At 47.6% G+C, this 25,777-nt stretch overlaps 2 protein-coding genes across 3 annotated transcripts; one reads left to right on the forward strand and one right to left on the reverse strand.

Annotated features, from left to right (window-relative positions):
• Positions 1-5,519: 5,519 nt before the first annotated feature.
• On the forward strand, positions 5,520-19,403 carry LOC136492596 (protein REDUCED CHLOROPLAST COVERAGE 3-like). 2 transcript variants are annotated; one of them, XR_010768135.1, is made up of 23 exons: positions 5,520-5,798; positions 6,463-6,524; positions 6,902-6,994; positions 7,267-7,339; positions 10,334-10,639; positions 10,740-10,798; positions 10,972-11,103; positions 11,220-11,261; positions 11,367-11,900; positions 11,988-12,178; positions 12,347-12,857; positions 13,336-13,398; positions 13,662-13,763; positions 13,855-14,175; positions 14,255-14,347; positions 14,443-14,544; positions 14,676-14,780; positions 15,029-15,162; positions 15,482-15,665; positions 16,453-16,584; positions 16,666-16,778; positions 16,863-16,936; positions 17,469-17,532. XR_010768135.1 is itself a non-coding variant. In XM_066488572.1 (23 exons), the coding sequence occupies exons 1-23, from the start codon at positions 5,723-5,725 to the stop codon at positions 19,122-19,124; spliced, it is 5,166 nt and encodes a 1,721-aa protein (XP_066344669.1). In that variant the 5' UTR covers positions 5,522-5,722; the 3' UTR covers positions 19,125-19,403. The 2 variants fall into 2 exon arrangements, 1 of the variants encoding a protein (XP_066344669.1); XM_066488572.1 differs by having other exon boundaries at positions 5,522-5,798; positions 16,855-16,936; positions 17,469-19,403.
• Positions 19,404-24,365: 4,962 nt separating this feature from the next.
• On the reverse strand, positions 24,366-25,385 carry LOC136494912 (VQ motif-containing protein 11-like). Its single transcript, XM_066491084.1, has one exon. It carries the CDS (start codon positions 25,263-25,265, stop codon positions 24,588-24,590), a length of 678 nt encoding a protein of 225 aa, XP_066347181.1. The 5' UTR covers positions 25,266-25,385; the 3' UTR covers positions 24,366-24,587.
• Positions 25,386-25,777: the final 392 nt, after the last annotated feature.

Here is a 25,777-nt window from a genome sequence, read left to right on the forward strand (position 1 = left end):
AACAGCCGAAGGAACGGGCAAAGTACAAAGCTGCAGGATCTCTTTGCTTTACCTGGCGAGGCTGTTCGCCAGCTTCTGTTTCTAGCATGTCACAAAAGCTGATACTGAAGTAAGAACTTTTTACCTGACCCCTCCTGACTTTTTTTTCTTAAAAAAAACTTTTTTCTTAAAAAAAATAGCTGATACTGGATTCAGGTATCTCAAAATATGCTTGTGGAGATTCTGGAGATTGAAATACTGATGGAACGACGTCACCCTCCTCCGCTTGCTGGGCACTTGTCGTGGGCGCTTCTGGAGCAAGAGTACTCGGTGCAGCAGTGGTTGGGTCATCCCTTGTGCTCTGCACTCTCATAGGAAGTAGCCTCCGCAGGCTCCGGCCCTGGCGGCTGGTGTGCTTCATCTCCAATAGGTGCCGCTACCTTTGGCCGGGGCACCTCCACCCTCTCTGCAGTACCCGTTTACGCAGGTTGTTCTGCTTCACCGACAGCAGACGTCAGACCCTGCGCCTGGGGCGTTTCAAAAGACCCGGGTGGAGACACGAGCCCGCTTACCTGGCCTTTTTTCACCCGGCCACCCTCAATTCGTGGGTTCTCTTCAACCCGGGGCTCCTCACTCTGTGCCCGGGTACTCAGTGCCTTTTGTACCCTAAAATGAGCAGCAGATAAGTGATGTACTGAGAACAAAAGTAACATACAGAGGAATTTTTCGACACTTACTTAGCACTGGATCTCTTTTTTAGGGTGGGCTTGCCTAGCGACATCCCACTAAGCGATCGACTTAGCCCTAGACTCGATACTGATGCTGACAGTACTGAGTCCTCTGGGTGACTTGCAGTACTAGCATCCTGTCCAAGTGTGATTCCGTCACCCTGAGTTAGCACTCGGGTGCTTAAGAGATCTGGTGGTGGCATCCTGCCAAGAGCAGTTCAACGTCACCAAATACATCTATGACAGACTTCAGTAACTGAATTTTACTCGAAAAAATACTTACTGTCGGACGGAAAACGAGGTGTCTTCCTCCTCCTCTTTCGCCCGTTCCTCAACAGCCTCATCTGCAGTAACTATTCACAACTTGGATTAAACACAAGGTACAATTCAGACCACATGGAGATAATTCAGACATCTTTTACCTAGTCTCAGTGTATAAGACCGACGGGGCCTCTTTGGTACCGGCCCACTTGCGCTAGCAGCGACGTCGGTCTCTAGGGACCGCTTCCCACTCGCGGCTGCCTCCCCAGCACTCGGATCAACTTGGACCATGAAATCGTCCGGGTTTCCTGAGTCGCTGTCACCCTCTTGCTCCACAGGGATGGCGGGAGGCGGCGCTCCCTCCGCCTGCTCCGCCGGACGAGGTCATTGAAGTTGCGACTGAAAGGTCCTAATGGCTAGAGGGGGGGTGAATAGCCTAATAAAAATTTCTACAACAACACTTAACCAAATGGTTAGACAATTATGAGGCGAAGCAAGTGTTGCGCTAGCCTACTCAAAATGCAAGCCACCTACCACAATTCTAGTTTAGATAGTGTCAATTCACACAAGAGCAATGACACTACCCTATGTTAGTGTGCTCTCAAAGGCTAACTAAAGAGCCACACCAACCAAGCATGCAAGCTCTCACAACTAACTACACTAAAGAGCTTGTCAACTAGTTTGCGGTAAAGTAAAGAGAGTGATCAAGAGGGTTATACCGCCGTGTAGATGAATGAACCAATCAATCACGAAGATGAATAACAATGATGACCAATCACCTCGGAATCAATGATGAACACAATGATTTTTACCGAGGTTCACTTGCTTGCCGGCAAGCTAATCCTCGTTGTGGCGATTCACTTACTTGGAGGTTCACGCGCTAATTGGCTTCACACGCCAAACCCTCAATAGGGTGCCGCACAACCAACACAAGATGAGGATCACACAAGCCACGAGCAATCCACTAGAGTACCTTTTGGCGCTCCGCCGGGGAAAGGTCAAGAACCCCTCACAATCACCACGATCGGAGCCGGAGACAATCACCACCTCCGCTCGACGATCCTCGCTGCTCCAACCCATCTAGGTGGCGGCAACCACCAAGAGTAACAAGCGAAATCCGCAGCGAAACACGATCACTAAGTGCCTCTAGATGCAATCACTCAAGCAATGCACTTGGATCACTCCCAATCTCACTATGATGATGAATCAATGATGTAGATGAGTGGGAGGGCTTTGGCTAGGCTCACAAGGTTGCTATGTCAATGAAAAATGGCCAAAGATGTGAGCCACAGCCGGCCATGGGGCTATAAATAGAGCCCCAATCAAATAGAGCCGTTATACCCTTTCACTGGGCAAAACGCGCTCTGACCGGACGCTGGCCCTCAGCGTCCGGTCGCCCGATGGACGCCACGTGTCATCGCCTTCAAACGCTGTTCGTCAGAATCCAACGGCTACGAAGCTGACCGGACGCTCCGGTCAAAACTGACCGGACGCTAAAGCCCCAGCGTCTGGTCGTTTTCAGTAAGCTCCCCGAGGCATGTTTTTTCGACCGGACGCAGCCAGCGTCCGGTGCTCAACCCTAGCCTACTGTGCCGTCTGACAGCTCGACCGGACGCAGCCTTCCAGCGTCCGGTCGCTGAGTGACCCAGCGTCCGGTCAGTAGACCGACGCCAGCATCATTTCGACCAACTCCATTTCAACTCTAACTTCTTCACCCTTGCTCCAATGTGCCAACCACCAAGAATTTTGCATCCGGCGCAATAGAAAATAGACATTTCATTTTTCCAAAAGCGCCGAATCCCGCCTCGCAAGCTCGGCGGGAGGGAGAGAGGGACCCAAACCCATCTCAACCCTACAAACACCTTGTGCACATGTGTTAGCATATTTTCATAAATATTTTCAAGGGTGTTAGCACTCCACTAGATCCTAAATGCATATGCAATGAGTTAGAGCATCTAGTGTCACTTTGATAACCGCATTCCGATACGAGTTTCACCCCTCTAAATAGTACGGCTATCAAACCTAAATGTGATCACACTCCCTAAGTGTCTTGATCACCAAAACAAAATAGCTCCTATGGTTTATACCTTTGCCTTGAGCTTTTTGTTTTTCTCTTTCTTCTCTTCAAGTTTAAGCCCTTGATCATCTCCATGCTATCACCATTGTCATGTTATGATCTTCATTTGCTTCTCTACTTGAAATATGCTACCTATCTCATGATCACTTGATGAACTAGGTTAGCACTTAGGGTTTCATCAATTCACCAAAACCAAACTAGAGCTTTCAGCGACCCAAGTGCTGTGCTAACAATTATTAATCTACAGGAGTTGGTCCCCACAATATCAAGACATTGCAAAATTATAAAGGTCAGAATACTTACAGCAGCAGGTGGATTTTCATGGTCCAATTTAGGATACTGGTATGGTATTACCAATACCGCCTAGAGTATATCCCGAATCCTCTCCAGGACTTCATCCTCTATCAACTCCTCAGTTGTCACCCGGGCTGGATCCTGTGGCCCGGTGTACTCGAAGCCGTAGTGCACCCTCTCCTGCAGCGGCTGTACTTGACGCCTGATGAAGCTGGCGACTACCCCAACCCCATTCAGGCCTTGATCCTTCATGGCCGAGAGTTGCTTGAGGAACGGGCGAATTCCGTCAAGCTCCGTCGTGCTCATTGGCTCCTTCTCCCAGCGGGCATTGGGCACTGGTGCGGCGTTGCTATGGATCTCTAGCGGTGACCACATATTCCCCGTATAAAACCACTCGGTCCTCCAATTCTTTATAGAATCAACAAGGGTATAGTAGAGATACTCTTTCTTCTTCCCCACTTGGAACTGAATACCGGCACCACCCAAAATGCTGAGGTTTGCGGCGTCCGGGTGCGGTTTCAGTTTGAAAAATATAGCGGAAAATAGTGATGGATGGGGAATGCCAAGGAAAGTTTTACAAAGATGAACAAAAATTGAGAGATGTAGGATGGAGTTAGGGTTCAAATGATTGAGGGTTGTGCAGTGGTAATGCAAAAACCTGTGTAGAAACAGACAAGCTGGCGACCCTAACCCATGCTGGATGAACGGTTTATTATAAAAGCTAGTTTTTGTAATAGAACTATAACCCTTCTCGTATAACCAACTAGGACTAGATACATGCCATTACCCTCTCCCCTGTATAAAGAGAGGGACGGCGCACCCCCTTGTAACCCTAACAATCATACCATCGATCCAACGCAAAAGGCTACACGCGACTGGATGTAAAGGCTATTACTCGACAAGAGGGCTCGAACCAGTATAAATCGTTCGTCTCTTTGCGTTTACTATCGAGTTCTGCGTACGCCGAAGCCCTTCGAACATTATCCCGAATAACCCCATGACGAGTTATGGGTCATCAAAACACGGACAAATAATGTAGGAGTATGCCGCTACAGTAGCAAGAGCAGTGAGCTCACGTGTGTGCGCCCCCCGTCGACGTCCAAATCATGTGGCCCAGATATGTATCTGCCGTCCGTCCCCATTGACCGGAGACGACGGAGAGAAGGTGGTGCCGTGGCGCTGCTAGTGTGCTAGCTCGATTGGCGCTGCAAGCATGGAAAAAGAATTGGCCGCACCTTTCTCGTGCACGGAATCGCGCTGGGATCCAGTCACCACGCCCTAGTTGCCGCGCCAGACGTACGTACACATGCCCCACCCCCACGGGCCACGGGCCACCGGCGGGGCAGCGCGTGCGTACAGTGCTGCTAGCACACGACAAACAAACCCTGGCAAGGCATGGCGATAGGTGAGGCTAGCGTCAAAAACTGGCTCCTCGTTGCGGCCAACGGGACGCCCAATAAAACGGCTCCGGCCCCTGGTGTGGCCGTGCCGAGCCGCGAGCGCGACCCCGGCCCAGCCAAACCATCTGCCCGCACCAGCCTCGCGCCACCCGTCCGCGGTCCGGCCCTCTCGCGTTCCGTCTCTTCTCCACCTCGCGCCCACACACACAAACACAGCTGTGCCCTTGCCGTGCCCGCCCGCTTGAATTTGTTTGTCCTTGCCCCCCCGGGACACCCCCCTGGCCGTCCGTCGAGTCGAGTTGCATGCCCCGCCTCGTTTACGTGCACGAGTTGGTCGCGGAGCGAGCTGTCGTCCAGCTCCAGTACAGTACAGTACAGCTGGTACGTGTTCGTCGCGAGCACCCGGCTTCGAGCTTGCCTCGACGCGGACGTGAGATGCCGCGCTCACGTCTCCTGCCTCTTTCCGTCTCCGTTTCAGCTGCTACTGCTACTACCAGCGTTTTGTAACTGTGCGTACGTACGCACTGTGCCGTGAGGGCCGAGGGGGGATCAAACCAACCTCAGCCGTCGATGAGGCCACGACACAAAAAGCGTCCCGTGCAGTGCAGGGAGAGGGGCCATCCCTCCTCGTCGCGGCGGCTGCCAACGTGGGCCGTCGCATCGGACGCTACCGGCGCGCCGGAACGAGAGGCCAGGATGGCGCTGAAATCCGTGGGTCTGATGAGAGATCCCACGCCGTCCTCACATCCTATATCCTCTCCTCCCTCGCGCGCCCCCCTCCCTCCTCATTCCTTCTCTTCTATTCTCTTCTCGCTCGCCTCCTCTCCTCTCCTCTCCTCCGCCTCCTCCTCCCTCTTCTGCTGCGGGAACTGCGGCGGCTTAAACCTTCGGGCCGCCTGCTGCCGGCGCTCCATTCGCGCCGCGCTTGAAGGCCATCGTCGTACGTCGCTGCTTGGGCGCGCGACGCAGCAGCCAGCTAGCCAATGGCCCCCAAGGCCGGCCGCGGCAAGGGCAGGGGCGGCGGCGGCAAAGGCGACAAGAGGAAGAAGGAAGAGAAAGGTATATCCATATCTGCGCTCGTGCAGTCCTACTCAAACTCCTCACTCTGGCGAAGCGTTTGCTCCTTCTCCGTTGTATGTATGCACATGCCGCGGCGTTGCGAGCCCTTGCCATCACCACAGCGCAGAGCGGCTCGTTGTTCTTGACAACATTGACGAGCATCGCAGTAGCACCTGCATGATTCTAGTTTTGGCTCCTTTGCATGTGAATGAAAAGAAAAGCTAAAGAAGAAGATTGCCGCGAGTCCTTTTTCTTTATTCGCTGGCTTCCTCCGTACTGAACCAGGGGGATTTCGTTCGTCTCTGATGAACGACGACCCTGTCTTTTTCCTTGGAGCTTGGTGTTCTTGCCATGACTCCTCCTCCTTGTCCTTGCTAGCTCCTCCATGAGCTCCATATATTCAGAATTCAGTTAGTAGATAGCAGGATAGTATTAAGCAGCTAGTACTACTAGGAGGCAGCTCTTTATTTTCTGTTGTGGACTTGTGAGTGCAACGTTCCCCGGCCGTGCGGTTGGGTCACGCGGTTTGCAAGAGCGGAGTGAATTGCGCTGCCGTCCCCCTCGTTTCATGCGCGGTTGCTGTTGGGTGACACTGTTGCTCCCGTGCTCACCTAGATAGAACACTGGTTGATAAAAGCTTTGGTTTGTTTCTTGTCCTCTGCAGTGGTGCCCAGCGTGGTGGACATCACGGTTGTCACACCCTACGAATCCCAGGTGACACTCAAGGTATGTGCGCCCGGCCGGCTCGGCTCCATCATCAGCTGCCTTCCTTCTCCCACACTTGATTCAGCGCACACATAAAGCCACTTGAAATTCTTAAAAAGAACATAGACAGGGCAACGGGGGAAAAAAAGGAAGAAAGATGAACAGAGCCTCGACATCTCTTTGAGAAAGCGTAGGGTGGCACTGCAAGATGAACACACTTTGCAGTTTGCACACCCGTATAATACATTGTGTTATGTTGCACTGATGAGAAACAAAACAACCAAGAGTGCTGTGAACTTGATTGGTCAGAGAGATGAGCCTGTCCGTGTGTGCGTGCGAGCGCGCTTTGTTAACTCCGTCTCCGCGTGTGTTTGTTCATGTTGTACTGATGTTTGTAGGGGATATCCACGGACCGTGTGCTGGACGTGCGGAAGCTGCTGGGGTCGAACGTGGAAACGTGTCACCTGACAAGCTATTCACTCTCCCATGTGGTAATGTTCGCCTCTCGCTCACTCTCTCTATAACTGCCAAGTACTACTAGCACCGTCATTTCCAGACCAGAGAGAAAAAAAAGGTGCTAGTACCTTCTCCAAATTCAACCTCAGGCACAGGCACACAGCTCACCAAAAAATCATATCCATTCGTTTACCTGGGGTTGGTAGTCCCTGGTGAAATTCTCGTGGATAAAAGAATGCTAATAAGATAAGCAGCAATGGCTGAAAACTGAGTGAGCTGACTGAATGATGGTGGTCTCGCATTGCAGGCGCGCGGGCACCGGCTCGAGGACGCCGTGGAGATGGTGGCGCTCAAGCCCTGCACGCTCCGGATCGTCGAAGGTACGTGGTGACAGCATCCACACGCTACGTACCACGCTCCACCGGTGTTTCTTCTTTTGCTGCTGCGAGTATGCATCCATGCATTATTGCATTTGGCCTCATAGATACTGGGGTCTGGGAGGGAGCCAGGGAGGGAGAGAGGTTCACACCAATCATCAGCCGAACGCGAGCGAGCTGGTAGCTGGGGGTATCGTATCGTAGAGGTGAGATCCACCGGAGTGTCGTTCTAGTACACGAAACAACTTGGCGGATCGATCGGAGGGCAGAACGGACGGACGGCGCACTTGGCTGTGTCCAGGCAGGCAAGTACATTGCGTGTTTGGATCGAGCCCTCGCAGGCAGATGCCTGCCAGGCAGCTCATCCTGTCCCCAGGCGTGGGAAATCGGACGCCTGGGACTGACGCACACTCCAGGCAAGTCCGGCCAGTCTAAAACCAAACAGACCCGTTACAGTGCACCGCCTGTTGGTCTGTTATACTCCTATATACGTAGAGGCCAAGCAGGCAGTCGGACCCAGCAAGAGGGCGGTCGTAATGGTATCACGTTCGACTGCGTAGTGGTAGAACATGGTTTGCTAATTGCTACCGGCCGATCGGAACAGATGGTCCACCCATGCACGGCGGCATTCAACACCCGGAGCCTGGAGGGAGAGGGAGGCGCATCGACGGACACGGACGGCTGAAAACCCCTGAATTCAGCGCGAATTTGTCCCGATGCAATACGACGCGTTCCAAACCCAGCGGTCGACAGCCGACAGGTCGAGCGTGGGGCCTGGCTTGTTTGGATTCAAGCCTCCCAGGCGACGCCTGGCCAGGCAAGCAATCCCAGGCGCAGGATTTCGTCCGCTGGGGTCATGATCGTTGCCTGGACGAGAATCTGCCTGCCAGTCACAGTCCAAACACTACCTTGGACAGCGTGGCCACTTCACTTGGACGGACGGCTCGCGCTCGCGTGTTCGTTCCATCTCTTGCCGTCAATCAATGGTGGACAGCGAGACAGCTAGCTAGGCTAGGCTAGCCTCCCTGCTCGGTGCGCGGCGGTCCCTTTCCGTGGCGCGTCACCGCGCGGATCGTTCCGCGGCGGGTGAGATTTGAGAAGATGAGGAGAGGGGGACGTACGTACGGCGGCGTGCGAGAATTTCCATGGGACGTGGCCAGCGCGGTCGCTCTCTGTGTCCGGAAAAAATCCGAGGTGGGACGGGGCAGAGAAGACTCGCCGGTGCAGTGCAGTGCCGGCCGGTGGTTGGTCGCGCTGGCTGGGCATAGGGCATAGGGCATGGGCAGTCCCGGCAGGCTCCTGGTCCTAGTCGTCGCGATATGATTCTGACGGGTTTTCTTTACTCGTAGTATCATTTCTTGGGGGTGAATTAGGAACGGGGTTTTTGACAGCTCCGCATTGTTGCCACTAACGTTTGGTTTTCAAAAGCGCCGCAGCCAGGGCGGGGAAGGTGATTGCATTGCTGTGTGCCTATGTCTGACCGAGACGTCGTCGTCAGTCATCACGCTCACTTCTTAAAGATCAGCAGTACACTACTGCTAGTGCTTGTAGTTTCCGAGGGATTCCCTCGGCTCCGGATCCTCTGCCACCGCGCATTGTTCCGCTACAGTGTTTTTACAGTGAGGAGCCGGATCCGTTGGGAGCCATACCCTAACAAGCCAAATCCAGCTTTGGCACCGACACCTCCACTTAACCACGGTTATCTTTTTTGACTGACAAAACTTTACATTACATAGTATGCTCACCGAGGGTTATGTCTGTGAACCGACGACTGCGAGGAGCGAGGTGTCTTTTTCCAAGAATGCATGTAACAGTGGAAGTCAAGATACCGTTGGAGCATTTGTTAGAATTTTAGGCTACCAGCTGGTAATATATGAATGCAGAATGCACGAGGTAGATGGGAACGGGACACCTGTCCCTGTCCATCCACGACAATTCCAACGAAACTACTGTATGGCGCTCTCTACTCTGGTGCTCTGCCAAGTTGCAGTAGTTTGCTCAAGGGCGCCCTAGTTCTTGTCCCATTCTGCCTCTTACGGGAGTAGGGGACAAAGCGACGCCTCTTGGAAACTCCACCGGGCCTTTTAGATCACCTCTAAATTTCAAGTTTTTTCATTCTCTCTTTATCACATCAATTTTTGGACATATACATAGAGCATTAAATATAGGTAAAAAAAAATAACTAATTACACAGTTTAGTTGTAAATTACGAGACGAATCTTATAAGCCTAGTTAGTCCATGATCGAACAAAGTTTGTCAAATACAAACAAAACGTACTACAGTGTCCAGATTGCAAAAATTTGCAATCTAAACGAGGCCCGGGTATTTTTAGGTGTTCAGACACTCAGACAGGCTGCAATGACATTATTACTATATACAGTACACCTGGAGGCTGGAGCTGGTGCGTCACATGTCAAAGTCACACTAATGATCTGTGCTATTCCTGCCTTCTATATCGACTCGACCGGGAACGCTGTTACGGACTTACTGAGCGTGATGCAATTTCGGGTTTGTGCACTGTACAGGTCATCAATAGCCGTTCTGATTACTTGTATCAGACAGTGCTGTTTAGAGACCTAAATTTCTTGAGAGAGCATTGGTTAAGTTGCGATCTCATGGGCCATGTTCGTTTCGCTAAAATTTGGTTTACGCTGATTTGTTGTGAGAGGAAAACACTGTTCGTTCGCTGAAAAGTACTGCTGAAGTAGTACTTAAGAACAGGGTGTTGATTATCAATATAATTTACCCATTATTCTAAAACCCTGAATTATGCATGGATACTACAAGTACAGTTTTTTATTTAATTTGTCCGAAATAACTTTGTACGAGATCAGAGATGTGCTAACGATCATCCTTTCCAACAAGAAATGAAATTGCGATCTCATGGGCTCTAAATGCAGGTTTGGGTCCCAACTAAAGGCCCAAACCTCAGCATTGCACAACCACCACCCAATTGGGCCTGTCGATTCTAATTGAGCCCAACGGCTTGTTTGCAGAGGAGTACGCGACGGCGGAGCAGGCGGAGGCGCACGTCCGCCGGCTGCTGGACATCCTCGCCTGCACCACCGCGTTCGCCAAGCCCCGGGACGGCGCCGCCAAGCACAAGTCGTCCAAGCACGGGCGCCCCGCCACACCGCCCTCCCCTCCCGCACCCGCCTCGACCGGGGCCCATGGCGTCGGCGGCGGCGAGGCCGCGCCGCCGATATCGGAGGCGCACGACATGGCCGCCATCCGGCCGCCGCCGAAGCTGGGGGAGTTCTACGACTTCTTCTCCTTCGCGCATCTCACCCCGCCTGTCCACTGTGAGGATCCTCCCCTACTACGCCCATGAAGCATTCCGTTTCCGCATTGCTGGTTTGTGCTCTCTTAATCTGACGCGAGGTGCGTGCGTCGTTTCTGCAGTTATCAGGAGGAAGGAGGCGAATGGCGCTTCTCAGGAAGGCGATTACTTCGAAATCGAGGTGAGTTCTCATGCACACACTTGAATGCACTAGCAAAATTGGAATTCGTTCGCATTGGTGCAGTAGCTATTCAATTTGATCTGCACTTTTGAGTTGAATTGCAACCGTGCAATAGCTAATTTAGGCGCATTGGTATGAACATACGCCTAATGAAGGAGTTCATCTGTGCCCAGGTGAAGGTTTGCAACGGGAAGCTTCTGCACATAGTTGCTTCAGTTAAGGGTTTCTACTTGGCAGGGAAGCGCCACAACGTAAGCCACTCCCTGGTGGACCTGCTGCAACAGCTCAGCAATGCATTTGCTAATGTTAGTAACCTTGAATCTTAAATCTTCATTATCTTCTGTGCTTAGCTCTCTTTACTTCATGCTTTTATCTGTCCTGGTAAAATATATGACTGGCAGTTATCATTCATTTTCCACAGGCATATGAGGCGTTGATGAAAGCTTTTGTGGAACACAACAAGGTTATAATAGTGATATGCTTTGCCATTGTTTTTTATTTTCCAAATATTGAATTGATGACGTAGTTCAAGAACTTTTGGTGAGAATAACCTTTTCTGCATCTGCAGTTTGGGAATTTGCCGTATGGATTCCGTGCAAACACATGGCTTATTCCTCCAATATATGTTGACTCCGCCACAAAGTTCCCAGCACTACCAGGCGAGGATGAGAATTGGGGTGGAAATGGGGGTGGCTGTGGGCGTGATGGAAAATATGACCGCAGACGGTGGTCAAGAGAGTTTTCTGTTTTGGCTAGAATGCCATGCAAAACTGAGGAAGAACGGGTGATCAGAGACCGGAAAGCTTTTCTTTTACACAATCTGTTTGTAGATACATCAATTTTTAGAGCTGCATCAACAATAAGGCGACTCATTGATCAGTCTATGAACTCAATGGGTCCACGTAGTGGTACGCATGGTTCAAACGTATTTGAGGAACGTATCGGTGACATGAATATAATGGTGAAGAAGGATGTGGCTGATGCTAGTTCAAAGGTGGAGGACAAGGTTGATGGCGTTGCCTTCTGTCAAACGGGTGCTATGGATATTGCACAAAGGAATCTTCTGAAAGGTTTAACTTCTGATGAAAATGTTGTTGTTAAGGTGATGCCTTGCACTTTCCACTTTTACCCTTTCTCATTTTAGGGGATTAAAATCAAAATCCAATATCTGTCATATATTTCCACCCAGGATTCTTCGACACTCGGGGTGGTGATTGTCAAGCATTGTGGATATACGGCAATTGTGAAGGTTTCTGGACGTGCAAAGGACAGTAATGATGTTAAACAATCAAATGACATCTCTGATAATTTTGATGGAATGCTGAACATTGATGTACATGACCATCCGGATGGAGGTTCTAATGCCTTGAATGTTAACAGGTTTGATGTGTACTCTCATGTAATTTTACTTGCTTAGTAATGGCTTCTGTGATCTTGATTGCTCATCCCTAGAGAAAAATGTTGCTTTAATACACATTAAGTTTTCTCACCGAAATACTCAACATCAATCTATTAACAACACCTTTTCCCTTTTTTTTCTTTTTCCAGTCTAAGGATACCACTCCCGAGAGTTATCCATCCAGAAACTGTTGTTGGTAATCAGCACCCTAGCCCAAAGTCACATGCTAGTAACCCCGCAAGGAAACTGGCACGTAAAATACTCGAGGACAGCTTGATAAAGCTGGATAGCATGCCTAGCATAAATTCTAGGATTATCAGATGGGAACTTGGGTCCTCCTGGCTGCAACAGTTGCAGAAAAAGGATTCTCCAGCGTCTGAGAATGGTAAGGGAAATGCAACAAAGGCTGACAAAGAACCAGCTGTCAAAGGTCTTGGAAAGCATTTTGAACAATTAAGGAAAATTAAAAAGAAAGAATGCAACATTGAAGGCTCCAGTTCTGAGAAGGAAGAATGCAACAGTAACTGCTCGTCAATGAATGGTACGCAAGTATCTGATATAGCTGTTGATGAAACGAATAAGGGGGCTGATATAAGCGAGTTAATGTCAGAGGATGCTTTCTCTCGCTTGAAGAGTTTGGGAGCTGGCCTTCATGAAAAGGTGGTTTTATTACGCAATTTCACTCTCTTAGAAGTTTTGTTTTAATATGGTTAGAAGTACACTTCTGATTGGCTTGTAAATTCTCTCTAACAATGCTTGTACATTATTTCTATTCTACCATTTTTAATATCTAGAACAATAGGGGCCTCCCATACTGTAGTTCTTTAAAAAGAAGCAAGTTCACAGAGTTATTTTAGAATTTTGAAAACCATTTCACTAATTTGAAAGCCAGTTATTTTAGAACATTCAAACACAATCAATGATACGTTCTGACATGAAAAGTTTATTCATGTTCTGATGAGGTTTTTAATGCAAATTCACTTTCGGTCAACATAGCAAGCAATTTATTCAACGACTTTTTCCCTTTTATAGGAAGTCTTGTGTTAAAGTCTGTGATGTAGGAATAGAAGAGCTCACCAAGAACATGTTGGTTAACCTTTGTTATTTCGTTTCCTCATTTTATCATTTCTTGATCCAGTCCCTCGATGAGCTCACAAAGATGGCCCATAATTTCTATGATGATACTGCACTCCCAAAGCTGGTAAGCCTTGTCTTAGCTATTTGGTAACTTTCTTTAAAGTTTTGACTCACTTGTAGCAACATCGCTACTTCAGTTATGTTGTCCTGATTTGTTCTTTAATTACCCTATAAAAAACTCTTGTACTTGATGTTGAGTTAGTACTTGATGTTGAGTTAGTTTACTCAATATTTTTTAGAGTAGTCATTGGTCAGCATATATGATCTTGGGATGTTTTATTCCTGTAGTGCTTAATTCATTTTTTCCTTGGAATGCATTTCGCACAGGTGGCTGATTTTGCGTCCCTTGAGCTTTCTCCTGTGGATGGAAGAACCATGACCGATTTCATGCATACAAGGGGACTTAATATGTCCTCTTTAGGCCGTGTGGTGGGTGTAAATTTTATGCTTTAATGTTTTCCCCCACTATATTTGGACAAAGTTGCATAATAATCTGACATTGTTTCTTTAAATTAATCAGGTAGAGCTAGCAGAGAAGCTCCCACACATCCAGTCTATATGCATTCATGAAATGGTTATAAGATCCTTTAAGCACATCATCCGAGCTGTTATTGCTGCTGTTGATGACATGCAAAATATGTCTGCAGCTATAGCTGAAACTCTTAACATATTACTTGGATCTCCCAGACTTGAAAATGGTGCTGACACAGATGCCCATATTGACAATAATTTGCGATTGAAATGGGTAGAGAGCTTCCTTTCAAAAAGATTCTGCTGGAAACTGAAAGATGAATTTGCACACTTACGGAAATTTATCATTCTGAGAGGGCTTTGCAGCAAGGTATGGGTAGTGTAGTGAATTATGGGAACATTCATAGTCTCTATTCCAAACAGGCATACTAATATGGTTTGTTGCTCAGGTTGGACTGGAGTTAGTTGCAAGAGATTATGATATGAATAGCCCTAACCCATTCGACAAATCTGACATTGTCAGCATTGTTCCTGTATGCAAGGTAGTACATTATTACTAAAACTTAGGACACTCCTTATTGTCTGTCTCTCGGATAAATTATTGATTCCATTGCTTATTTGTTGTGTTCTGTTTCAGCATGTGGTCTATTCATCTATTGATGGCCGAAACTTGCTGGAATCATCGAAGATGGCACTGGATAAAGGAAAATTAGATGATGCTGTGAGCTATGGAACAAAGGTGCATATGGTCAACTTTTGTGTCTTTTTCATTATTAACTGCTGTGCTAAAATTATGTCCACATTTTGTTTAGCGAAATTATTTATTTATTTATTTACTAAATAAGTTTGTGTGTTTTTTCCTTACTGAAGGCATTGTCCAAAATTATAGCTGTTTGTGGTCCATACCATCGACTGACAGCTAATGCATACAGCCTTCTTGCTGTGGTGCTTTATCATACTGGAGATTTTAATCAGGTACTTCAAAGAATTTGGTGAAGGTTCACTGTATTCTATCCAATGGATGTGCAAGTTTACTTAAACCAGTTTTTGCTAAAAAAAAACTCAATAGTACTATCAAAGTATGAATACATCAAGCTGTGAAGTTTGTTGTTGATAGCAGTTCCATCAATCAAACTAGCAGTTGTTTTCTTCACAACATTGTGACCTGTCTAATAGCCTTATGTGGCAATCTTAGATTCACATTACTTGTTATTTTTTGGTAGGCAACTGTATATCAACAGAAGGCACTTGATATCAATGAAAGGGAGCTTGGTCTTGATCATCCGGAAACTATGAAGAGTTATGGGGATTTATCTGTCTTCTACTACCGCCTTCAACACATTGAAATGGCTCTAAAGTAAGTGTGGTTATAGGTGTTTCTTTGTTGAAGCATGAATTGGTGGCATCAATTGAAACCAGTCTACCGTGGTGCTAGTTTATATCTAGCCATCATATGCGTTAAGCAAGCATACATACTGAAATGAGCCCTGCAGCTTTGTCCTACGGCATGTGACTGGTGCTTGACTACTTGTGTCTACGCATGTAAAAAGAGATTCTGTGGAGACCGTGTTTGCTAGATAACTTTCAAGTTTTGACTATCACACTTGTAATCCAACTTCTATCATTTGTGTTCTATATAGATTTCTTCTGTACCTAATTGTGTCTTAACCCTGAAGGTATGTCAACCGCGCGCTATATCTGCTTCAGTTTTCGTGTGGCCTTTCACACCCGAATTCAGCTGCCACCTACATAAATGTGGCTATGATGGAAGAAGGCATGGGAAATGTTCATGTTGCTCTTCGATACTTGCATGAAGCCCTGAAGTGCAACAAGAGGTTGCTAGGAGCTGATCACATCCAGGTAAAAGAAGCTATTCTTTATTTTTCCAATGTGTTGTAGGATAGTAGCCATTTGAATTATCTTTGCACACTAAAGAATTTCTAAGGTGTAAATTTGGGCATTCCATGCTCACATATTTCCATGAACCCGTCAAAAGGATTTCACATAGAATAGTGACCAGGGTTTCTCATGGAAATGGTCAATGTACATCAAAGTCCAATCTTTACTCAAACAACTGTTCGATATATGTAGTAATGTGTCTAAACTACATTACTAGAAGAAATCTACCACTTTAATATTTCTCTTCATCCAGAATTGCATAACAGTGCTTGAATGGATGTTTTATATAACAATACATATATAAGACACCTCTGGTATATTAGGATTATCACTAATAGGCATACAGCTGATGCACAATCTAACTTTGATATAGCTCTCACCTCATAGCAACCAGCAACACCCACACCGGATGTCTATATTCCTCAACCTCAAAGGTCATGTCTCAGTTACAAATATGTTCATGTTTCTCGATATAAAAATCTAGTATTCTGTGTCCCAGGTTTCGAAACTATATTGCTTACATTGTTCTGGTTGCTATTCCTCAATGAAGTATTGTATTGTTGTATCAGTTTTTTTGTAAGTTATTAATGTTAATGTATGGTTCAGTGAAATATATTATAAGCATACAATCCTTGTCATAGAGCATGCACACATCTGAGTTATAATTCATTGAATAATATGATAAAGAATTAGGTCCTGTGATTTAATTACTTACTATGAACTAACAAGCATTTTTTCAATCAATCAGACTGCTGCAAGCTACCATGCCATAGCCATAGCCCTTTCAATGATGGACGCGTACTCCCTAAGCGTGCAACATGAACAAACAACCTTGCAGATACTTCAGGAGAAACTAGGGCAAGATGACCTCCGAACTCAGGTTCTTTTTCTCAGAGCATACAAAAATATTGGATATATACTCCGATGTTCTCTTGAATTAACACATTATTTTTTGCGGCAGGATGCTGCTGCATGGCTAGAATATTTTGAGTCTAAAGCATTAGAACAACAAGAGGCCTCTCGAAGAGGCATGCCAAAACCTGATTCATCTATTGCAAGTAAAGGACATCTTAGGTATGAAACTACGAATAATCTGAGAAGTTTCATTTCTAAAATATTTAAATTTAGATTGAAACATCTATCTTTCCAGTGTATCAGATCTTCTTGACTTCATAAGTCCAGACCAGGAAAGAAAAGAAAGGGATATGCAAAGGAAGTGCAGGCGTGCAAAGGTGAATACATCTTTTCTTTTCTATTTTTTTTTGTCTCGAACAATGCAGATGAGCTGTATCTTTGTATCAAAAAAATAGAAGAAGAACCAGTCCCTTACAAGCAACCACTCTTAATCAGCAGAGGGTTGCGGTACAGTACATAACAAAATAAAGTATATGATATATGACAACAGGGTTGGAACTATTATTCTCATGCTGGGTGTGTGTAGTAGTAGGGGAGGGGTGGTGGGCTGGTGGCTGTGGGTTCAAACTTCCTTTCTCCTTTTTGAAAGAAAAGGTTATGCATTCTCATGTTATAATCCATGAAGCATTGAGGGCCAAATTTTGTTATCCATTTCTTCTTAGAGAGTTCCCGCTCTGTGCAGACCCCGCACAGAGCGGGAGCTCTCTACACTGGGTACGCCCTTTTTTTTTCTTCTTTCTTGTGTAAACTCTTAAAGGTGCTGCTGTTGCCCAAAGCGTTATGTGGGCCTCTTATTTTCACCTGTTGCCTCTTGCTTTCCTTTTCATGACATATAGTATTTAATTGCAGAATAATATCAGAGCTCATCATGGTGAATCAGTTGAAGAGAAGGAGAATTTCCAGCATGACTCAGGATCTCCTCTTGAAGCAAGCAAAGACGGTTTTCAAGAAGAAAAACTGGATGTGCATCCTCCTGCTGTATTAGAAGAAAATTATGCTGCCCATGACGAGCAGAAGCAATGTGATGTTCTATCACCAGAAGAATATTCGGTTGAAGGGTGGCAAGCAGCTAGTATGAGAGGAAGATCCGCAAATGTAAGGAAGAAAAGCAGTCGCAGGAAACCGGCTCTTATGAAATTAATGGTTGATCGTTTTGAAGATGGTCATACAGGTTCTGTATATAGGACTGGTTTGCAGCCTCAAACAAAAGGAGACAAAGAAGATTCTGTAAGTGCTCCTAGCCAGCTTTCATTTGGTAGTTTTTTAAAAACCGACAAGTTGAATGAGGATCCCAGCATTGCTGAAGATAAGTCTTGCAATGGTAGCACTAAACCAGAACAACGTACAAAGCCAACAGGAATTAACAGGCCAACCAGCATTGCTTCCAAGTTTATATCATACAAAGATGTGGCTGTTTCGCCCCCTGGCACAGTATTGAAACCAACTTTGGAGAAGAAGGAAGCAAAGGAGAAGGATACTAGTGGACGTGATATTGATCTAACACTGTCATCCGAGGAAGAAGATCGAAAGTTTACAGAAAAAGAGAAAGAAAAGCCAAGTGAGGACAGTAGCAAAGAGGTTCTTTCAAGTCAGCAAGACTTAGAGAGTCATGTAGAAATAGCTCCTGACAGCAACAGTGATGAAGGCCCATCTGCATCTAAGAAAGCATCTGGAAGCAAACTGTCAGCTTCAGCTCCTCCATTCAATCCAGGATCACTGTTATCAATGTCCCACCCATACAGCGCGGTGGCAATATATGATGCCAGTGCTGTTCTTCAGGCAATACCAAGTCAAGCAATGGAGATTCTCTCTCATGCCATTGATACTAGAGTGCCTCGTGGTCCTCGGTCCACCTTGTACTATCATACTGGGCATTCCTTCCAAAGGAAACAAGGTTACACGCACAGCCAGAGCACTATTGTAAGGTGTAGCAACTCCCCCACAACCATGAATCCTCATGCTGCTGAATTTGTGCCTGGAAAAACTTCGCAACAGTCCGATGTGGCTGACAGAGAACCCAGTAGTCCTGCTAATCCTGTGACCAATTCTGTTGTGGATGTTGCATCACAGACCACAGATGAAGTAAAGGCTGAAACGCCTGCTGCAGAAAAGGCAGGTCAAGTTGAGAAAGTCGTTTCAAGTAAAGGAAAGGAAAACAGAGGGAAAGACATCGTGAGAAATTCATACAAAACAGAACTTGCAAGGCAAATTTTGCTCAGTTTCATTGTGAAGTCAGTGCATGACAGTTTAGGTTCCGCCCAAGCTGAACCAGAGAGGAAGCCAAGTGGATCAGATGAAGCTAGTAATGAACAGAGTAGCAACTTAGGCAATAATGCTTCTGGTCGCAAAGATTCAGATAAACAAGCGAAAGCCACGGAGGTTCCTAAGGGTCCGAAGGATACAGAGGGATTTACAGTCGTTTCAAAACGTCGAAGGCGGCCACAGCCATTCATGAACCCCATAAGTGGCCTCTATTCTCAGCCGTCTATTACCTCTGTCAGTTAAGGTCATTGCATTTTCAAAGACCTGCAATATTTTGGAAGATGGACCTTTTGCCTTTGCTTAGAGGGTTGGTAGCAGAATTTTGCCTTATCCAAGTGAGCAGCGAGCATGTAGTCAAACTGTACAAAATTTTCCTGGATACCCTTTGTAATAAAAAAAATCTGCTGTAATCTGCAGTAGCTGTAGCGCTGAATAAAATGTTCCTTTGTATGTTATATAGGACATAATCATAGGAAATAGCAGATCTTAAGTTAATCCAATATTCCAGTGGAGCTTCTCTTATGCCCTAGTGTTTATGCAGTTTTCTCTGGTTGTCATGGGGATTTATCATTGCAATTTGCAGAATACTGTCAGAGTAGAAGAAACTGAATCTGCTAGGCGCCAAGAGTTTCAAATCTTTTTCATGAAGGCATGTCTTTTATTGCTTCTTTCCCTTGTGCTCAAACTAAAAACTGCTCAGTGTGGTCATTGGATGCCTTGTCAGAGGATCAGCAGCACTTCACTGTGAAGCAATTGCAGCTCCAGCAGACCAGATCACCAGACCACTGAGGCCAGGCGTGAACTGGTCGGCAGTTTTAAGCTGTTGCAGCTATACTGTAGGAGACCAGGAGTAGCCTACTGTAGCGTAGCTGCTGAGACCACACAAAGTTGAATCAATTACAAATTTTCACTGCTGGGAGTACATATTTTATGACTTCTTTTGCGCTTAAATTCGAAACCGGCCCAGGTTGCGTTCGGCCGGTGGAAATCTCAGCCGGAATTTACTGTTCACGGCTGAAATTCGCTGTTTACGCTCTCGCCATTGCATGCGGTATCTTTCAGAATGCCAGCAACACCTTTCGACAGCGAAGAACACTGAGGCCAGGCGTGAACTGGTTTACTGTTTACAGTTACGCCGTCGCAGGCTCGCAGCTGCTGCTGCAGCAGCAGTAGCCAGAATAGCCCGGTAGCCGCTGCAGTACCCCTACATACCTCCCATCCATATCGTTAGGCAGCTACAGCCCCCACGCCATAACTGCTTACGAGGTCAACTCGGCCCAACTCCATGCATGGCATGGGCATCGGCAGCAGCGCTCACCTGCCGGCCTGCCAATGGCCAGCGCCAGGCTCCGGCCCATGCCATGCATTTGATAGATCACTGATCTTTAAATAAAAAGAATATAAGTTCAGATCAAGACAAAGATTCATACTCCCTCTCTCCCTAAATATCTATCGTCATGGTGTACGTGCCGCTAAGTTTGACTTTATTTGTATAAAATTTGAGCAACATTTGTATCTCCAAATAAATTTGTTATGAAAATAGATTCAACGATATATCCAATGAGATTAATTATATACCATAAATATTAATATCTTTTATATACATTTAGTCAAAGTTATTTCTCGTGAAGCGAAGACGATATTTAAAAAGGGATGCAGGGAGTAAGTTTGATGAAATTTATAGAAAAAATACAGTTATATGTCTAAGCACGTTTGCTATGAAAATATTCTATAACCAATCAATCTATGCAAATAAATTCTATAATAACTAGTCAAGCTTAAGACTGTTTGACACTTTGACTACAATAAAAAAAATACCTGTGCCAAAACTGCCAAAGTGCCAAGGCCATCCTCGCAGCAGCATCTATCTCGCTTGCTTCGCCTCTGGGGTTTCTGAATTCTGATCCTGGTCGGCGGACCGGCCCTGGCTGCATGCTGCTGTACCTTGGCATGCAGTGCTGAATTGCTGATGCTGCTTACTACTACAGGGTACAGGCCTTTGCTGTTTTATTGATGGCGCGTCCATTTACTCGGAGCCAGGGCAGCAGAGACCAGACCGGCAGGCATGGCCGCATGAGCTGTTGTGCCTGGGCATGCACGCACAGACATACACGCGCACGCACCTGAGCTCCGAATTAATACCACCACTAGGCACTAGTGTTCGTTCCGGGTCAGTAATTGGGCTGCCAACCAGCTTCAAACTTGTCACGGGAATCCGGTTGGGACGACTTGAGAGGGAGGCATCGTACGTTCCGTTTTGTTTCGCCCGGTCCCTGCGGCGTCTCCACCGGTGCGTCCATCCAAATTCTTATTTGGCGAGCGTGCGGTCGCTACCCCAAGCGACGCACGCGCGAGGACACCGACGACGAGAGGGGGCGGACGGTGGGCGGGATGATCTGCGGCAATGTCGCCGTGGGCTAGGGTAGTGGGGGCGGCGGTTATGGTTTTGGATTTTCAGGGGAGTTCTACTAATGGGCTCGTTAGAAACGATAGGTAATATAAACAACAAAGAATAATAGATCAAACATAGGAGACACGAGATTTTAACGTGAAAACCCCTTTCAAGGAAGAAGGGAAAAACCACGGACACTGGCCAGCAAATCTTCACTATATCGGGTGAAGTTACAAACGTCGGAGATTTACAACTTTTCTTATCCCAAAACGACGGCTTACAGAAGGTATATATAGAGATGGAAAACCCTAATAGGTGACGTCCCAAGCCTCCCGGCGACAGGCCTCGCTTCGCTCCGCAGAAGTTAGCATTTATTTTGTACATAACTGAATTTGGATCACAACTCAACATGGCTGGCGGACGGCAGGCTTAGAAAGGAAAGGACCGGTGGCGGCGGCGGTGGCATGTTGAGGGGTAGCGAGTGAGGCGGTTCTGCCGTCGCTGAGCAGGTGGTGGGAGGTAACACTACTGGAAACCGGCACTTTGCCGAGTGCCGAAAGCTTTGCCGAGTGTGTTTTATCGGGCACTCGGCAAAGACGGTCTTTGCCGAGTGCCAAATAAAATACACTCGGCAAAAAAAACACTCGATAAAGATGGCTTTGCCGAGTGTTTTTTTTTCGGCACTCGGCAAAGATGTATTTTGCCGAGTGCCATTTTTCGGCACTCGGCAAAATGCGTCATTGCCGAGTGCCGAAAAAAAAACACTCGGCAAAGATGTATTTTGCCGAGTGTCATTTTTTGGCACTCGGCAAAATACGTCTTTTTCGGCACTCGGCAAAATGCGTCATTGCCGAGTGCCGAAAAAAAACACTCGGCAAAGATGTATTTTGCCGAGTGTCATTTTTTGGCACTCGGCAAAATACGTCTTTGCCGAGTGCCTTTGTTTTGGCACTCGGCAAAAGGCATTTTGCCGTGTGCTTTTTTTTGTCCTCGTCAAATCATTTTTTCAAAGTAATTTTTGAGGTCCTAAATGAATTCAAATAAAAAACTTTTCAATTACAAAGTTGTATAACTTCTTAAGATCTACAAAGTTTATTTTGGTCATTTCTTCATTTGACAGAGCGACAATAACATTGTTCATAAAATCTACATCTCTCTCATATCTCTCATATTAGTTTCATGAAAGTAGAAGAGAGATATATAAGATTTGTGAACAATGTTACTACCATTATGTCGGATGAACCAATGACCAAAATAAAATTTGTAGATCTTGAGAAGTTATGAAATTTTGTAGTTGGCAACATTTTGATTTGAAATCATCTTGTCATGCAAAAATGACGTTTGAATTTGAAAATTTTAAAATTTGAATTTTTCAAAAGACCTCGGATGGAAAAATTTCCTAAATTAAAATTGTAGATCTCCAAAAGTTATGAAACTATGTAGTTGACAACTTTTTGATTTGAAATCATCTTATCATGCAAAACTACGTTTGAATCTCTCAAATTTGAAATTTGAATTTTTCAAACGACCTCGGATGGAAAAACTTCCTAAATGAAAATTGTAGATCTCGAAAAGTTATGAAACTTTATAGTTGACCACTTTGATTTGAATTCGTTTAGGGCCTCAAACAAGTAATTTACTCTCGGTTTAGTATAATATATGAGGATAGATAACGGAATCTAGACACAAGTGACAGTGTAGTGCAGTGGTAGAGCAGTAGACATGCGAGGGAGAGGTCGTGAGTTCGAATCCCGCCGACCGCGTTAGTCACGGGCGCTGGCCGGTGGCGACCTCCCTTGAAAAAAAGATTTGCTATTATTTTTGGGTTTTTTCGTATTTTCATTTTGCCGAGTGCTTTTCCGGCACGCGGCAAAGACTTTGTCGAGTGTCCGACAAAAAGCATTCAGCAAAGGCTTCTTTGCCGATTAATTTTTTGCCGAGTGCCCTTTACCGAGTGCGGCACTCGGCAAAGCCTTTGCCAAATATATTTCGGGCTTTGACGAGTGCCGCAGGCACTCGGCAAAGTGCTGGTTTCTAGTAGTGTAACCAGATGGGCGGTGCCAACGGCAGGGGCGAGGACTTGGCGACAGACTCTCCAAATAGGACTAGGGAATAGTAGGATATCGGGTGGAGGTGGGCGGCGGGCAGGGAGGTTGCCGACAGTCCGGACGGTGTGGTTGAGACGGCGCGATGGAGGAGGAAGCTAGGTACAGGGAGAGGAGGAAGAGTGGAAGACGATAGGGTATAGAGGAGGAAGACGAGCATTCCACGTGCGCTGCTATCCATCCCGACGACGCGCGCGTCTACTGAGGGAGTCGTTCGTCCATGGAACCGTGGCAAGAAACGCAAGACGGCAAGATGACTCTTCGTTGCATGCCCGCTTCCCCGGCTTCGAATTCAAATCGCTTTTGCTTGTCCAGCCAGCACGGCGGCGGGCTCTCTAGCGCATCATGCTTACCTGGAATGATCTCATTCTCATGCATACGAAAGGAGTGCGCAATTCTGAAGGGGTCATGACAGATTCCCCCCAACACAAAATCATGTGAGCAGCCATGAGCGGATGATGAGTAGCTCTCCGTCATCCTGCGCTCGCCCTGCCGCAGCCCGCGCAGCACGGCGGCATGGCGCCCGTGACTGTGGGGGCTTCCTCCCACTTCCCAGTTCGCACACGCACATATTCCTCTCGTCTCTCGATAATTTGGTAGGTCCCCCACATGACGCTAGTGACAACGTTCGTGCAGATGTCCCTCTGCCCCATTGTCTGTCTCTCTATATTCCCTCTTCCTCTTACGCAGTAATAAAATAAAGTAAAAGACGTTTGCCTCTTCCAGTCCTTGTCCCACAGGCGGTATATATAATCTTGACGTACGCTGGCATGGCATTGGGGCATCCTATCGATCAGCTACGTGGGGCGCGTTAGAAACTTCAAACAACTTTGGCTTGCAAAGCGCGTGCACCTTTTGGGCAAATGGCATGCAGATGCAGCCGATGGGGATTCCATTCCAATTCCAGGATCAGAAGTTGACCTGCTAGCTGCTAGTGGAACACATGACAACATGACCCACCACACGATCGAGACGGGAGAGACACTTCACGCGTGATTAGATTCAGATATGGGAATAGTACGTAGAGGATTAATTAGAGATCTAGTAATTAAAGCCTAGCTAACAAGACCGGCTAATTAATTAACAAGCGTACGTTGCATCACCCATGGATCACCATCTAATTCTAGTCTAGCGCAAATATATAGGCGGTACATGTAACATACATGTAGGGACTGACGGTGAATTAGCACACACGACTAGGACGACTAGCTAGCCTCGCCGGAGTTCATTGATCCTGGGTGAGTGGACGGGGAACAGCGGCAGCAGCTTGGGCCGGTCGCCGTCGCCCCGGGGCGACGCGTGCAGGTAGAAGCCCTTGGACGCGATGGCCTTCTCCTCCCGCTCCTCCTCCTCCCGGCTTATCATCACCACCGCCGCCCCGCCGCACGACGGCGACGACGAGTGCGGGGACGGCGTCATGGACGACGACGACGACAGCGACGGCGACGCGGACGCCGCCGCCAGCACCATGTACGCGTCCATGGGCGACACCGGCGAGTGCATCAGCCCGTGGGTGCTGCCGTGGTGGTGCGCGTGGGCGTGAGCGTGGTGGTGGTAGTAGTAGAACGACGACGACGGCAGCTGCGGCCGCGCCAGCTCCAGCCTGGCCGGCGCCGCGCGCCGCCTCTCCTGCAGCTTCGGCCGCCTCGGCGGCGGCGGCGGTGGCGCGTGCGCGATGGTCACCGCCGCCGCCTCGTCCTCCTGCGGCTTCGGCGGCAGCTTCTCCGCTGTCCTCGTCCCGCCTGCTGCTGGCGCCGCGCCCGTGAGCTTCTGCACGAGCGCGCGGAACGTGGCCGGGTCGGCCTGCACGAACGTGGTGTTGTCGTCCACGACGCAGGTCGCGGCGGCGGCCTGTCTCACGACCTTGGGCGAGCGAGACGCCGCCATGACAAAGCTCTAGCTAGCTAGCTGAGCAAGGAAGCAAACAAGCAAGGACCAAGGAGCGAGCAAGAGGAGGAGGCGAGGCGAGGCGAGCGTGAGCGATCGAAGGCGGGATCGAGCGGCTGGTGGTAGCTTTTTAAGGGACAAAAAGGCTGCATTAAAGCCAAAGGGATCAGCCGGATGGATGGCTACCGGACAAGGCTCAGGCTCAGCTAGCCTTGCAGTCGCAGCGGCAGCGCAGGAGGAGGACAGGGGTCTTTTCTGCCCTCGCTAAACCTTTGCCCGCCGTGTCGTCCATGCAGGCTGTGTTCCTGTGGCTGCTGCCTACGACGCGAGCGAGAGAGACGACGACGGACCCGCGACTGCGCGGCGTCGTACGTACGTGCATGATGTGCTGCGCATCACGCATCTTTTCCGGGCGCTAGCTATCCTGTGCTCCTCTTTGTGTAGGTGTAGGCACGTACCCCGTACGAATACGGATGGTGTCTCCGGCATTTCTGCTCCTCAGCCTTCAATTC

The sequence above is a fragment of the Miscanthus floridulus genome, chromosome 11 (genome assembly GCF_019320115.1).
Source record: "Miscanthus floridulus cultivar M001 chromosome 11, ASM1932011v1, whole genome shotgun sequence".
Lineage (NCBI taxonomy): Eukaryota > Viridiplantae > Streptophyta > Magnoliopsida > Poales > Poaceae > Miscanthus > Miscanthus floridulus.